At 49.9% G+C, this 13,321-nt stretch overlaps 6 protein-coding genes across 6 annotated transcripts; 3 read left to right on the top strand and 3 right to left on the bottom strand.

The window, feature by feature from the left end:
* Positions 1-119: 119 nt before the first annotated feature.
* N7446_011230 (uncharacterized protein) lies at positions 120-752 on the bottom strand (the record flags this gene model as incomplete). Its single annotated transcript, XM_058519972.1, has 2 exons — positions 120-664; positions 713-752. 2 exons carry the CDS (start codon positions 750-752, stop codon positions 120-122), a joined length of 585 nt encoding a protein of 194 aa, XP_058367496.1.
* A 929-nt stretch (positions 753-1,681) lies between these two features.
* cpcA (amino acid starvation-responsive transcription factor GCN4) lies at positions 1,682-3,168 on the bottom strand (the record flags this gene model as incomplete). Its single annotated transcript, XM_058519971.1, has 3 exons — positions 1,682-2,403; positions 2,461-3,117; positions 3,165-3,168. 3 exons carry the CDS (start codon positions 3,166-3,168, stop codon positions 1,682-1,684), a joined length of 1,383 nt encoding a protein of 460 aa, XP_058367495.1.
* Positions 3,169-6,079: 2,911 nt separating this feature from the next.
* On the bottom strand, positions 6,080-7,871 carry N7446_011228 (uncharacterized protein; the record flags this gene model as incomplete). The annotated part of the gene is made up of 3 exons (XM_058519970.1): positions 6,080-7,321; positions 7,375-7,573; positions 7,636-7,871. 3 exons carry the CDS (start codon positions 7,869-7,871, stop codon positions 6,080-6,082), a joined length of 1,677 nt encoding a protein of 558 aa, XP_058367494.1.
* Positions 7,872-8,659: 788 nt separating this feature from the next.
* Positions 8,660-8,839, top strand: N7446_011227 (uncharacterized protein; the record flags this gene model as incomplete). The annotated part of the gene is made up of 1 exon (XM_058519969.1): positions 8,660-8,839. One exon carries the CDS (start codon positions 8,660-8,662, stop codon positions 8,837-8,839), a length of 180 nt encoding a protein of 59 aa, XP_058367493.1.
* Positions 8,840-11,742: 2,903 nt separating this feature from the next.
* Positions 11,743-12,003, top strand: N7446_011226 (uncharacterized protein; the record flags this gene model as incomplete). Its single annotated transcript, XM_058519968.1, has 1 exon — positions 11,743-12,003. The coding sequence occupies one exon, from the start codon at positions 11,743-11,745 to the stop codon at positions 12,001-12,003; it is 261 nt and encodes an 86-aa protein (XP_058367492.1).
* Positions 12,004-12,577: 574 nt separating this feature from the next.
* Positions 12,578-13,256, top strand: N7446_011225 (GNAT family N-acetyltransferase; the record flags this gene model as incomplete). Its single annotated transcript, XM_058519967.1, has 2 exons — positions 12,578-12,729; positions 12,800-13,256. 2 exons carry the CDS (start codon positions 12,578-12,580, stop codon positions 13,254-13,256), a joined length of 609 nt encoding a protein of 202 aa, XP_058367491.1.
* Between the last annotated feature and the right edge of the window lie 65 nt (positions 13,257-13,321).

Genomic DNA, 13,321 nt, shown 5'->3' with positions numbered 1-13,321 from the left:
AATCTCATGCCGTAATTAGAAACTTATCATTTGACAAAGTATTCTGGATTGACCTACCGAGTCGGCTCCGTGCATCTCCCAGAAGTCTGGTGAATTACGTACAGTCAGCTAGATACAATTTAGCAGTATTTGAATCGTTGGATAGCTTCGGGTGAATCTCGCAGAAGGACATTACCGTCAAACACAAAGATGAACACATTGACCACTGCTAGGAGCCGCGTGCGTTGTCTATCGCCCTCCGCAAACATATATGCTGTAAACTTGGTCCAACCCTCATCCATCTGGGTGCCAAGTTCCTTACGCGCGATTTCGGCGATTGACTGTCCAGACTTGAGGATCCGCTGGACAGATTCATCAGCAGCAAGATGCGCTAGGAACGCTCTCGTCGTATCAATAGTCAGTTGCCAGTATTTGCTTTGGCGGCATGGTTGGATCCCAGATGCCCATGGAAGGCCTGCCTGGATGGGAAAGATATCAATTGCGTGGCTACTTCGGTGAATGTCTTCTCGATCATCCTGGCTACTCATTCGCAGGAACTTCCCAGACCGCAAGTGATCATTGAGGTTTAAATCGGGCAGCGAGAGGTAGCTAGTTCCTTTTAAGTAGTCGTAGGCGTAATTGACAGGAAACTGGTTTTCCCGATCTTCTAGCGAGGATAGACCCTCTGTTTGGTTGTAAATCTAAGACCACAGAAAGCATGGAGAATATTTACCTTTCACAGATGACGCAGTTCTTATGCCGTTAGTGGACATTTTCAAACTCGTGGCTTGTGTCTATAGGAAGTTGTGAGTTAGGTAAATGAAGAAAATGTTTCAACAGACAGGGGCGTGGTAGAGGGGTGGTTATAAACGAGGAGGTTAATCTCAGCCTGCAGCGTGTATGTCTACAGACCACACTTCAACATTAGATTGGAGACCTAGAACATGAATACTACATTATGGCGTAGCAAAAGGCCTACCGGGGTCAGTTCTAGTTCTCTATTGGGGGGCCACTACAGCCTTCTATTGGATGTCATGCGAGTGTAGGCGAAGGCTGCGGCTGACGAGAAGGCCAAGGCACGAGAGTGGAAGAATGTTACGCTTCTCTTTTGGTCTTCTGGGTTTGCATGAAACATCCCACGAGATTCTACGGCAAATTACGGTACTTTAACAAAGACTCTTTCATCATTACTAACTAGTCAATACTCGTTCCTGGTCATCAGTCGTGACGGATAACCCCATCACAACATGGACTCCGCAAAAGACAGTATACCCACTAGATCTACTGTAAGGACGCTTACGACGGACTGACGATACCAGAAAGTATAGAAATAGAGCAGAGAATTGATTGAATCAAAGCAAATACCATATTAAGATAGCCACGAGTCAATCCCAGCACCACAGGCGAGGGAGACAATCAGAACCGGCCAGAACAAGAAACCGAGAGCGGTTTAAAAATAATAATAGCAAAAGATAGTCAGACTGAATAAGAAAGGGAAAACACGGAAGACGTGTATGATCAAACGTCTCAAACTTTTATAGAGATCCAGATTGAAGCAAACTGGTATCTCGGTGAGACATCGAGGCTAGGCTTAACCCATCACCCGCGCCCACCACAGAACCCTAAACGGGTCGGCATGAACCAAAGCCGAAAAGACAGGAAACAGGGAAACATATTATGGAAAGGAAAGCAAGCATCATGATCACTGGAAGGTGTTTTGGATTTGGAGTTGAGCCTTGAGTTTGGCAATCTCTTCGTCGCGAGCGGCAATGATGTCCTCGAGCTCCTCGATGCGGCGCTCGGAAACGGCCTGGCGCTCCATCTTCTTGGCACGAGACTTGCGAGCGGCCTCGGTGTTACGGGCACGCTTGGCAGCGACGGGGTCGTTGGGGTCGAACTCAACGGGAGAGAGATTCTTGCGCGAGCGGGCGCAGACTCCAGCGATGCTCGAGTGCTTGACACCGCCAGAGGCAGGGACAGGCGACGACCGAGTGGGAGAAGAACGCTTGAGGGCAGGCGAGGCAGGAGACGAAGGAGCGACAGACACGCGTAGAGATGGCTTCTTGGGCTGCTCCGCAGCAAGAACGGCTGCGACGTCAAGGGAGGCAACGTCGAAGGCGTTCATGTGTTCCGAGCCGTCAAAGAGAGACGGCCATTCCTCGTGGCCTACCAGGTCCATGTCGGTGAACATGGGCGAGGTATTCTGGGAGAAATTGCCGGGCGACTCGAATGAGGGGGTGCTCAGGTCGGTGAATGTGCCAGAGGGAGGAACGGAGCTGTCCATCATGAGGTCCTTGGGGGAGATGGTACCAGGAGGACCAGAGAACAGCTCGTCATCGCCCATATGAATAGAGTCAAAAGCGAGAGGAGAATCCATGCCGTTGAAACCGGCAGAGGGAAGACCGAAAAGGTCGTCGTGAGGGGCTTGGGTAGAGTTAGCGATAAATTCGGTTGAATAAGGTGAGACGTATGGTAAATTACCTTCCAGGAAGTTGGGAGTAGACATGATGCGACGATATGTTTGAGTGTTTTGTTGTTGGTTCGAGGCCTGACCGTTGAAAAGCGGTATCGGCGGACGGTTGGTGTGTGGAGAATTGGAAGGCACAGAAGCCGCGTGATGACGGGTGTGCTTGAACGTAGGGTGGGACCAATAAGAGGGGGACCGGGCAAGCTGGGTCACTCTGGGGTCTGGAACAGGAGAGCCAGAGAGCTGCTGCTGAAGGTGTCGGTGCAACTGCAGATTGAAGGAGTTTCGTCGAGAATTATTCTGCGCCAAGAATGGCTGGAGAGCAGACGGTCTAAGGGTTGTGTTCACGGTCGGAGCACGCGAGTCTCTGCGAGGCTGCGGTCTGGGAGCGGAGGGATAGAGCACAAAGTCCTCTCGGGAACTGTTGTTGTTGCTGTTGTTGTTGTTCTGATTGGAAGCCAAGGGCTGGGTGTGCGGGGGCGAAGGAAGCCATGGTTGCTGTTGGTAATCCGTGGTGAACGACGAAAAGTCGAACGGGGAAAGGTTGTTGTGAGAAGAACTTGAGCTACGCGAAGCGATGCTGAAGTTCAGAGATCCTGGGACAGGAGACTCTGAAGGGGTAACAGTTGAGGAAGAAGGGTGGGTTCCGGTTGGAAAAATGATGTCGTTCTCTGTTGAGAAAGACTGGCTAGTGCGAGACGGGGAGCTTAGAAGACACCCATTGTGGCTGTATGTATTTCGAGTGTAGTTGTGGTCAGGTAGCAATTTGGCGGTTGAGATGTAAATGTGGGATGAAATAAAAGGGTGAAACAGGTATGAGAAAGAAAGAAAAAATCAGGCACTCGCGGGGACTCAGGCACTACTTAAGCGTTTCGGGCTCAGTGTGCGGTGCTGACCAATCGGGGCCCAGAGCCGCACGGGGCTGAGTGATGGGCAGGTCACGGGGTGTGAGTCACAGGCATATACGCGATGCTGATTGGCCCACTGGCGAAGATTCCCAGGCATCCGTCCTGGATACATCTGGATACCTGCGCGTCCTGCATTTCTTACATGCACTAAAGGTATCTTCCAGGTACCGACTCCACTCGTCCAACCCTATAATCTCTTTTCCATGGATGTTTGATTTAGTATACTCTCAATTCACCTCTATTCAAAACAGTCTATATTCAACTAGGCATTGTCTCATTGTTACCCCTCTATATCATGTGCGCTTACTTGGAGAATCAGGGAAGCCTACGGGGCTTACCCTCGTGTATCGGAATGACGCTCTTTAGATAGTGCAGGCTCCACCGATCTTTTCCCAATTTTGTCCCCGCGGTGGGCTGTGTCCATGGCCCGTGTCCTATGAAGAGTCCGCTTTTCTCTTAGCCTTGCCGAAGGGCGTAAAATTGACTTTGACATTCTCCATCGGATCCGGAGTTGATGTTATTAACTCCGGTTCTACAGCGATTTTGAAAGGTTGCTACACGTATGTGCTAGGGGAACCTCGGTGGCTTTAAATGGCATGAGCAATTTCATGTTTCCAAGAAATATCGGCTACGGTTACTACTACAGGACTCGTTCCTGGGACTAAGGTCCTTGGCGGGACAAGCCCTCGCGGTTTAGGCCCCAATTTAGCGGTTTCTTTTTCCACCATTCTCGTGTTTCGTTTTGTGTGCTCAGGATCCGACCCGGTCCCGAATCGGGAGCCCGCTATCGACAGGATTTTTGATTGGCATGACTATGCATGTGCCTTGTTCTGTAGATTCACCCGACCAAGAGATACAATTGAATTTCAATATTCGCAAGCCACTTTTCTACACAGCACTGATATTATGGTTTTAGAAACTACTGTGGTGCACAGTGGATCCACAAGCTTTCTTGATTCTGTGCGAACTATTCCTCGCTTACATGGCTTCTAGAAAATTGGTATTGACGGCAAATACGTCAATCTCATACCGTATACTATCTATAAGAGTCCAGACCCGCTTCCTATGTTGTGAAATCAGGCTTTTGTTTCGTAAACCTAGACCAATTCAGTAGCTGGTGTTCATGGACTGGCGGTATAGGTAGGTAAGGCACTTGAATAGTTGAATTGATGGCAGTTGTACGTGCCGACCTCAAAATAACCATGGCTTTGGAAATCTAATTTACATCGTTTGTCCAGGGGGTCAGGTTTATTGGACAGTTCAGATTTGACAATCAGCGTGATGATAGTCGATCTACATAGAACTGCAACTGTATAATCTACAAAAAACAAGGCAACCCATCCATCCCCCTTCATACGTCTCAAGAATGGCTATAATATTACCCCTTGCATTTTGCATATACGGTACTGCTCTGACTCCAGGCTACCAAGAACTTACAACCAAGAACGAGGCGACTAACATTGTGGATGCTGATACCAGAGTTCGAGCTCATTCCTAGAGGTAAGCGACCACGGCACCTTGTGGCGTGTACAGAGTCATGTACATGTGGCATTAGCAATGGCATTGACACGAGGCCCCTATTCGCTGGTGAGCTCTCGTAGACAGAATGTACATACAGTGGGGTCACTTAAATCTGTTGATAGCCTGTCGGGGTACAATTAGCAATCTCGGAGTTACCACTGGACAACGGCCAAAGGAGAGGTGAAAAGAGAGATGCACAACAGAGCGAAAATAAAAAATTAAACGGCATGCTCGCTTCGGGGCATCCGGATGTATGAAAGTACTTCACTGTATACGCAATTGTGACACTCGTTGTACAATATACAGCAGTTCGCATGCAAGACCCCTAAGCTTCAAGATTACATGTAACGCATCTCGATGGAGTCACTAAAGGATCGACTGCCGCATTGCTTGCATTGGGCCCTGCAGCGGGTTCCCACCGACGTCGCATCGGACCCATATAAGATCAACGGGTATATCGGTCGACCGCGACGCCAACACTACGGTGTACGACCAATGTCATGTACAGAACAGCACACGGCTACGGAGAACTTGATTACGTGGCAAATATAAAACAAAAACTGAGTGATTCTATTAAGTATTACCTATCGCAAGGCGTGTCACCTTCACGGGAGGAAAATAAACCAGCCGCAGGGAACAGGTACAACGGTAGACAACATTAGAGGGACAATTTGGAGGTCGCAGGAAAAGAAGCAAGTCAAAGACGAGATCAAAATCCAAGCAACAAAGCCAAAAAATATCACCCATCCTCCCCACAGGGTATCGAACACGAAAGCAAGTAACCAAAAACGGCAGTGGTATCAATCTAGTCGGGCGACACACCACGTAACGCATAAGCACATCGCGAGTTAAAGTCAAGACGTGGTTTGCAGGTCGTAAAAGGAATGAACAGCAGTCACGGAGGGCTGCTGGCGTCGTTTGCGCCGATGGTATTATTTTTTAGAGAAAAAGAGATTAAAAATCGACAGCGGGTATCTCATTGTCATCATCTCAGATCCCAGGTCGAAATATGAAACCGTGGAGTGTTGGGATGATGACAGTGGCGAGCAAAAACAGAACAAAACAGCAACGGAGCGAAACGGTGTCAAATCTGCACCTTCAAGTCTCAACGGATGAGGCCGTCAGGGATATCGTGGGCCATGGGTGGGTAGGACATGTCCCACCATCTTTCAAACTCCACGACACGTCTCCGAGAAGTATCAGTTCATGCAGCAGCCTGGACAGGGGTGGAGGCGGGCACGTTGACGTTCTTGGCCTCCTCGGTGACCTCCTCGACGGGCTTGGGGGCCTCCTCGACAGCAGCGGGGGTCTCCTCGGTATCCTTGGCGGGAACGGCGGGGGTCTCCTCAGCCTTGTCGGCCTTTGCCTCAGTCTCAGCGGCAGCAACCTCCTCCTTGTCGAGCTTAACAGCCTTGGAGGGCTTACGGAAAAGACCGCCGAGCTTGTTGGACTTGGCCTTGGTCTCGCCGTCAGTGGCCTCATTATCGGAGTCGGCCTTCTTCTCCTTCTTGATACCGAGGTTACCGAAGAAAGAAGTACGGCGCTTCTCCTTGGGGGTGGAGGCCTCGGCGACGGGGGCCTCAGTAGCAGCCTCCTTGGGCGCCTCAGCCTCGGCGGGAGCAGTCACGCTCTCGGGCTCGATGGGCTTGACAGCTGCCTCCTCAACGGGGTTCTCCAGCTGGGGGGCAGTGCTAGCGACAGCAGTCTCCTCGGTAGCGGGAGCAGTAGCCTCCTTCTCAGTCTTCTCCTGGGAGGGGCTAGCGACCTTCTGGAAGAAGTTTCCAAAGATAGAAGCGCGCTTGGACTTCTTTTCCTCCTTCTTCTCCTCCTTGGGCTCCTCCTTGGCGGCCTCAGTGGCCTCAGCGGGGGCAGCAGCCTCGGTGGTCTCAGTAGCCTCAGCAGGAGTCTCGGTGGTTTCAGTGGCAGCGGGGGTCTCAGCAGCAACCTCAGTGGCGGGCTCCTCGGCCTTGGCCTCCTCAGCAACAGCGGGAGTCTCCTCCTTCTTGTCCTCGACCTTCTCTTCCTTCTTCTCCTCGGCGTCCTTCTTACCGAGGAAGGAACCGAAGATGCTGGTGCGCTTGCGAGACTGGGAGCGGCTCTTGGCAGCCGCCTTCTCCTCCTTCTTCTCTTCCTTAGGCTCCTCCTTGGCGGGCTCAGCGGCCTCGGCGGGGGTCTCCTCCTTCTTGTCCTCAGTCTTCTTCTCCTCGGGCTTCTTGGCGGCGGCAACGGCGACAGCGGGCTTGGTCAGCTTCTCGAGCTCAGCCTTGTACCCCTCGCTGGAGGTGATGGTCTCCTTCTCAGCTTTGGCCTCAGTGGACTTGGCCTCGATGGCGGCAACCCAGCTGTCACGCTCAGCGGCGCTGGAGGCCTGGAAGGTGTGCTTCTGGCCACCAACCTTGAAGAGGAACTCGCTGGATCCTTCCTTGGTCACATCAGAGACATCAGCCTGTCCAGTTGTCAGTCTTTGTCGCATCATATCCGAGTCGCGTGTGTACTCACAAGGTTGAAAATGCCAGCGGGGGTGGCCTTGTCCTCAGCGCGCTTGGTGAAGAAAAGGAGACCCTTACCAGTCTGGCTGGCCCAGGCAGCGATGGGGTTGGCGACGGCGGGCTTCTCGTTCTGGTGGAAAATGGAGAGTTGCTTGCTCTCAACAGCCTCCTCGCTGAAGTAGAAGTGGCGCTTGGAGAAACGGAAACCCCTAAACGAACAAACTCGTTAGCTTGCGATATCTCTGCAATCGCCATCACAGGTGCAACTTACTTAACGAGACCGGGGGCCTTGTAGCCGAGAGTGCCCTCGCTGGCGGGCTTCACCTCCTCCTTGGCAGGCTCAGCAGCCTCGGTGGTCTCCTCAACGGCGGGAGTAGCAGTGGCCTCAGTAGCCTCAGTGGCAGTCTCCTTGGGAGCCTCGGTGGTCTCAGCGGGAGCCTCGACGGCGGTCTCAACAGCAGGGACGGCCGCGGGGGTCTCCTCAACAGTCTTCTGAACTTCAGACATGATTATAAGTATTAAACCGAAGTTGGCTGGGGTATTAATTAAAGAAGCAGAGCTTCGTAGAAAAAGCGGTTTGGGGTATTGGGTATCTCAAAGGAAAGCAAAAGAAATAAGAGCTACAAGAAGAGCTCGGGTATCACGAAGTCAGAAAGGGGGGTATGAGAAAGGGAAGAAGAAGGAGAGAAAAGGGAGAAAAAGAAGAGAGGGCGCTTGCGCCTCCCAAAGAGGAAAAGACCTGCAGGGAGCCCAGACGGTGGGGCTGATTATGTAACTCTCAGGGGTTAATTTCTTTTCTTTTCTTTTTTCTTATTTTTACTTATTTTTTACATTATTTTCTTGTTGTTCTAGTTTTTGGATCTTGTTTCTACTATCTTCCATTTTACAATATCCTCTCTACAGTACTTCGTACTCTGTAATCTGCACAGTTAAGATCTAACTTTTCTGTGCTTGTGAAACATAAGCCATTTATACAGACGAATCCGATATTCTTTGTCTAGTATGACGCTAGAACACATGGTCTAACTGAATCTAGCTCGATATTGATTGGGATGAAAACTCTTCTCAATCTTGGCTAAAGGTTCATGAAACCAGTATCACACCATAGATCGACCATGCAGGTTGAACGGCTCTGGTATGGTCGCCCCTAATTTACCCGTGCAGCTCGGATCCTCTTACCGATATGACAGCAAATTAAGAGCTTTTCGACACGCGACAAGGTGTCTCTCGTGGTGCTTTCTAGCATATTCATCAATCTGCTGCGCCGACTGAAAAAATATATACATCTAATCGTCATGGCGGGGTTCTCGGCGGCAGGTCATCTGGCCGCCGCTATGGATGTATATGAGTGGACGATTTCATACTTCCTGGCCCGTAAGGAGGTTTCTACGATTCGATGGACCGCCGCCTCCGTTGGGCATCCATTCCACATCGCCTTTCTAGTTGTCCGTTACACGGGTCAAGGGGGCCGTTGAAACCACCATTCGTATTTCTAAATCAAATGGGGGCGTTTGGGACTTTCGTTTTACTCCGCATTCAAACTTGCCGGGCTCTCCCTCGGAAGGGCTATCAGGACTTTGTATCCCTTTGAAAGTCCTACTGTAAGGCCATCCCTGTACACACCCCCACCACAAACTAGCCTGTCATTTTCGTGTTTCATGATGATCCTGGGACGAACTCAGTGGTATTGGCCGGGTGTGTACCCATCTTTCGGTTCTGCAGAATGGTTGGTTATCACGATTGCAATCTTGAGACCCCATGACCCTCTGATATCGGACTCTATGAGTGGCGTGCCATCCCTCGTGGACAACCAACCAGCAGTAGTACAACCCCTCCTTTCTGCGCATTTTGGAATCTGATGTGCCCTATCACTGGCGTGTCAACAATCATGCAACGATCCCGTGATACTTAAAGAAACTTTTTGGATCGCCTCTTTTTACGTGATACTCGCATCATTCCATAGAATGTTCAACTTCTAACCGGAATACGAATCATACTGTACACTATAACTCCAAATGCCCCTAATTAAGCCCCTTTCCTCTTTTATAGTCCTGGGTCAAACACTCAAAAAAGTACGAAGTCTCCACTTCACTAATGACGCCAGTTCCATGTCTCAACGAATAGGGGGCTGGCCAGCCCTACCTAGAACCTCTGGATCAAAGAACTTTGTGCTGTGTTTTAGGTGACTCATTTTATCCACATTTACCTGCAAGCTCTCAGGCAGAAAGAAACCGTCGACCTCAACCTATACATGTTGTATTCTACGGAGTAACACCGTGAGGGAAAGACCGTTCTGCCGCCTCCTACTGGCACTATGTCTCTGATCTACAACGACTATCAGACCGATCAACACGCGGTCCCGACACACTCTGCCAGACTACCACCTTCGGAGCATTTCCAGTAATGATAGCCACACGGGTGATCCACTCCCCTGCTCAGAGACACATCACACCCTATCATAAGCCCCTTTTCCACCCGTTACGGCCAAGACTAACCATTTGCCAATCCTGCCGTTTCCGTCCTTTTTTTGCGGTCGCGAGGCACCAGTCTGGGCCCTGATTCTGCTGGCACTGCTGACTGGCTACAGGCACGCTGGCCATCGTCGATCCTACAGGCTCTTCCTTGGTGATCTTTCTCTTTCTTGACGCCGCAAACTTTGACACCATGCAAGTGCCATGCGTGTAGTTAGCGGCGATTAGGGATTCTCTTTCCCGCTTTTCGGGATGTACATGTACTGTAACTGTACATGTACCCTCTCTTCCATCGTGATATACTGGTACATGCATGTACATGGACTTGCGGACTACACTACTGTCTTTAGACATGCAGGATATAGGATGCATCCCACCAAAGACACACAAAAAGAAGCAAAAGACTAGCGACGCAACACTAGCAAGAAAACCCAAAAAAAAAAAAAAGGAAAAAAAAGATATCGTCCAGGCGAATCCCGTAAATTAATCTGCGAAGCACGGACTCGACATGCGGTGAACAGGGAGTCGCATTTCCCGAGCATCAAGCTCTCCGAAGCACACCGTTCCCTCTAGCGTGCTACTAGACCAGGCTTCAGGAGGTCCTTAACCATGGCACACTTTGATGAGGATGCGCGCCTGATTGATATTAGCTTGAGATTAAGAGTGGGTTTCAGCCATATGGCTACTGTGTCCTCTTGCAAAGGGATCTTTTTCTGAACAGAGCAAAACTTCCGACGGACGATATCCCAATTAGTTCTGGATACGAAATTCTCATGGTTCTGGTTTTTAATGCTACGGAGGACCACAATACAAAGTTGTGGAATAGGGGTGTGGATCCACATAAGCTTGGTGATGGAGCCTGGCTTTTTGAGGCGTCGAGTGGTTTACGAGAAGGATCAATTATTGACTATTTTCGCAACTGTGCTCAAGGTCCTGTAGACACTATTTCCAAACATGTGCCCTGGGCGGTTATGTACAGTAGGAGAATGACATGCAAGGCACGGGCCGACAGGTACAGACCTAGCTATAATAGGCCTGTAGGTAGCTGGAGGCGCCCAAGTAACAAGCAAGGGATGAGTCCCCCCCCGTCGCTCGGTTACGAACCAATGATATCCCGGACTCGTTTCTCGCTTAGCTTCGGATCTGTCTACTTTCGGACTAGCGCTTTTTTCGACTAACATATATACTCCCTCCTCTCGCCATTCTTCCTCTCCTTCTTCTTTCTTCTTCATACTTACCTTGTTTGGGTGGCTGCGATCATGAAGGCGGCTCACCACAGATTGGTCCCTGCATTGCACAGCGCGGCGGAACAGTTTGTTCAACGGCTTTCGGGTCATTGACAGGCGTATTCTTTGGCACTCTCCATTCGTGGACTCTTTTCTTTTCATCAACCTTCGGGCCAGTGGCTCGAGATTGGAGAAGAGGATTCGTAGCTTGTAATGTAAATAAATGTTCCTTTAGTGTGTTGAACTCTTCTGCATGTCGGAAGTTCGCGGTGTCGCGTGGATCCCCGCTGTCGCGGAGTTCTGTCAACACTCGCGCAAGATGCGACAAGACTAGGCCAGTGTCAACACGAACTTGTCTCCGATTTGTCTTTCTTGACCAGACAGCTTCTCTGCTGCTCGTGTTCCTGATTCTACGATGTAGCCCATCTCCCACTCCACCGGGCAGTGCCTGTGTTGATATGACGTCTGACTCAAAAGCCGCCTCGCCACACCTGTGGCGAGAGCTCCAAATCCACTCTGCTATAATTGAAGCAGCAACCTACTCTCACAAGCCACAGCTCACACAAGACTGATCACCAGGATCTACCGTGCACATTCAAGAACCTCGTCTTAACAACTCTTTCATCCTCCATCCCCCAGACCACCGACTATCCCGTCGCATCCGCAAATCCGGCGCCCAACATGCCCGTCCCAACCGCCGAGCTCTTCGACAAGCAGAACAAAGCAAATGGCACAAACTCCACGACAAATGGGCACTCCAATTCCAGTACAGAGCAAAATTCCAACGAAAGCTACTTCACATCTACTGGCGGCGCGCCCGCTGCGTCCGGTTCGTCGGCGCAGAATGGGGAGAGTGGTCGCGCTCTGACCCGTGAGGAGGCGGATCGCTTGTATGAGGAGCGGATGGAGGAAGAATATGCTAAGAGAGATGGTGGCGCTTGAACGCGATCTCGAGGATATTCATTCTCCTGTCGTGCTGCTGGGTGCCATCCCCGGGTGAATATGACTTGACCCGCGCGTACTTGGAGTTGGGCTTCTTCTTTCTTTCATGGATATGCTATACATTCTTGATCTTTACTCTCCAGTCGATATTCGATTATTTTTGTGGCTTGGTTATGATTTATTGAAGTACAGGTAGTATTTCTGGGTTGTGTAGAAAATATATAACTTATAGTATAAGTGTCGACATAGCCTCAAGCGATTTAAAGCTTTAAATCGCTCTATTGGTTCGAATTTATTTATTTATCACAGAGATAACCATTTACGCAACCAAGTGCCCGAGTGTATAGTATCTAGGCTTGGAATTAAAAGACCACTAGACATGACTCATGGGTGGTCGTCTCGAAATTGCGTCGACACCAACATAAACAGCACACTCAACTACATAGCGACACTTTATTTGGTAATAACACGATTGATAGTTTTCAGTTGGTTACAGGCTAACATTGGAAATTCAGAAATTGAGAATTGTACAGGTTCAAGCCTAATACCAGCCCGAATATAAACACCCGCCAACATGAGTTTCTACCCCGACCAAGTCACCACGGTGATTGTCCCCAGCAATGCAGAACCCATATACACGAAAAGATTGTATCTACGACCCATAACCATGGCAGACGCCGCTGCAGTCTTCGATTTTAGACGTCGGCAAGAGGTGGCAGACTGGCTGTAAGACAAGATCCCAACGTAAAGATCGCAAAAGACCAAGAAAAAGACAGAATACCTGACCAATCTATAGCCGACAAAAGATTCCTCACCAGCATATATCAGAATCGGAAGCTCTAATCGCCCAAAAGACATTCACAACGCCAGATGCAGCAGGCACATTCGGACGACAGTTCTTCTTTGCCATAATCCGCTTGAATGATCCATTAAAAAGGGTCATCCGTGCTGCGGGAGTCAATTCTCTTGTGCCGGCACCGTCTATTGGATATACTCTCCATCCTGACTTCTGGGGGAATGGCTATGCCACTGAGGCTGTTACTGCTATTGTGGATCAGTGGTGTAAGCTTCCAAGAAGGAATCCAGGAGAGCTGGAATTGGAATTGCCGAAAGAGAGGCTGTTTGCGGCTTGCAATAAGAAGAATGTTGGTAGTGTCAAGGTGTTGCAAAGAACTGGATTTGTCATGTATGATGAACTGGTCCTTGAGGACGAAGTGGCTGCTCTTTTTGAATTAGAGATACCACTGAGTTGAGTTGCAGAGACAGGTAAATTACGGTATAGACTCAGAGTATCGTGATTGCAGTGATATTGTGTCCT

This window comes from Penicillium canescens, assembly GCF_028828765.1.
Source record: "Penicillium canescens strain IBT 15451 chromosome Unknown utg000008l_segment0_segment0, whole genome shotgun sequence".
NCBI classification, from domain to species: domain Eukaryota; kingdom Fungi; phylum Ascomycota; class Eurotiomycetes; order Eurotiales; family Aspergillaceae; genus Penicillium; species Penicillium canescens.
This window is presented reverse-complemented; position numbering and strand designations above follow the sequence as displayed.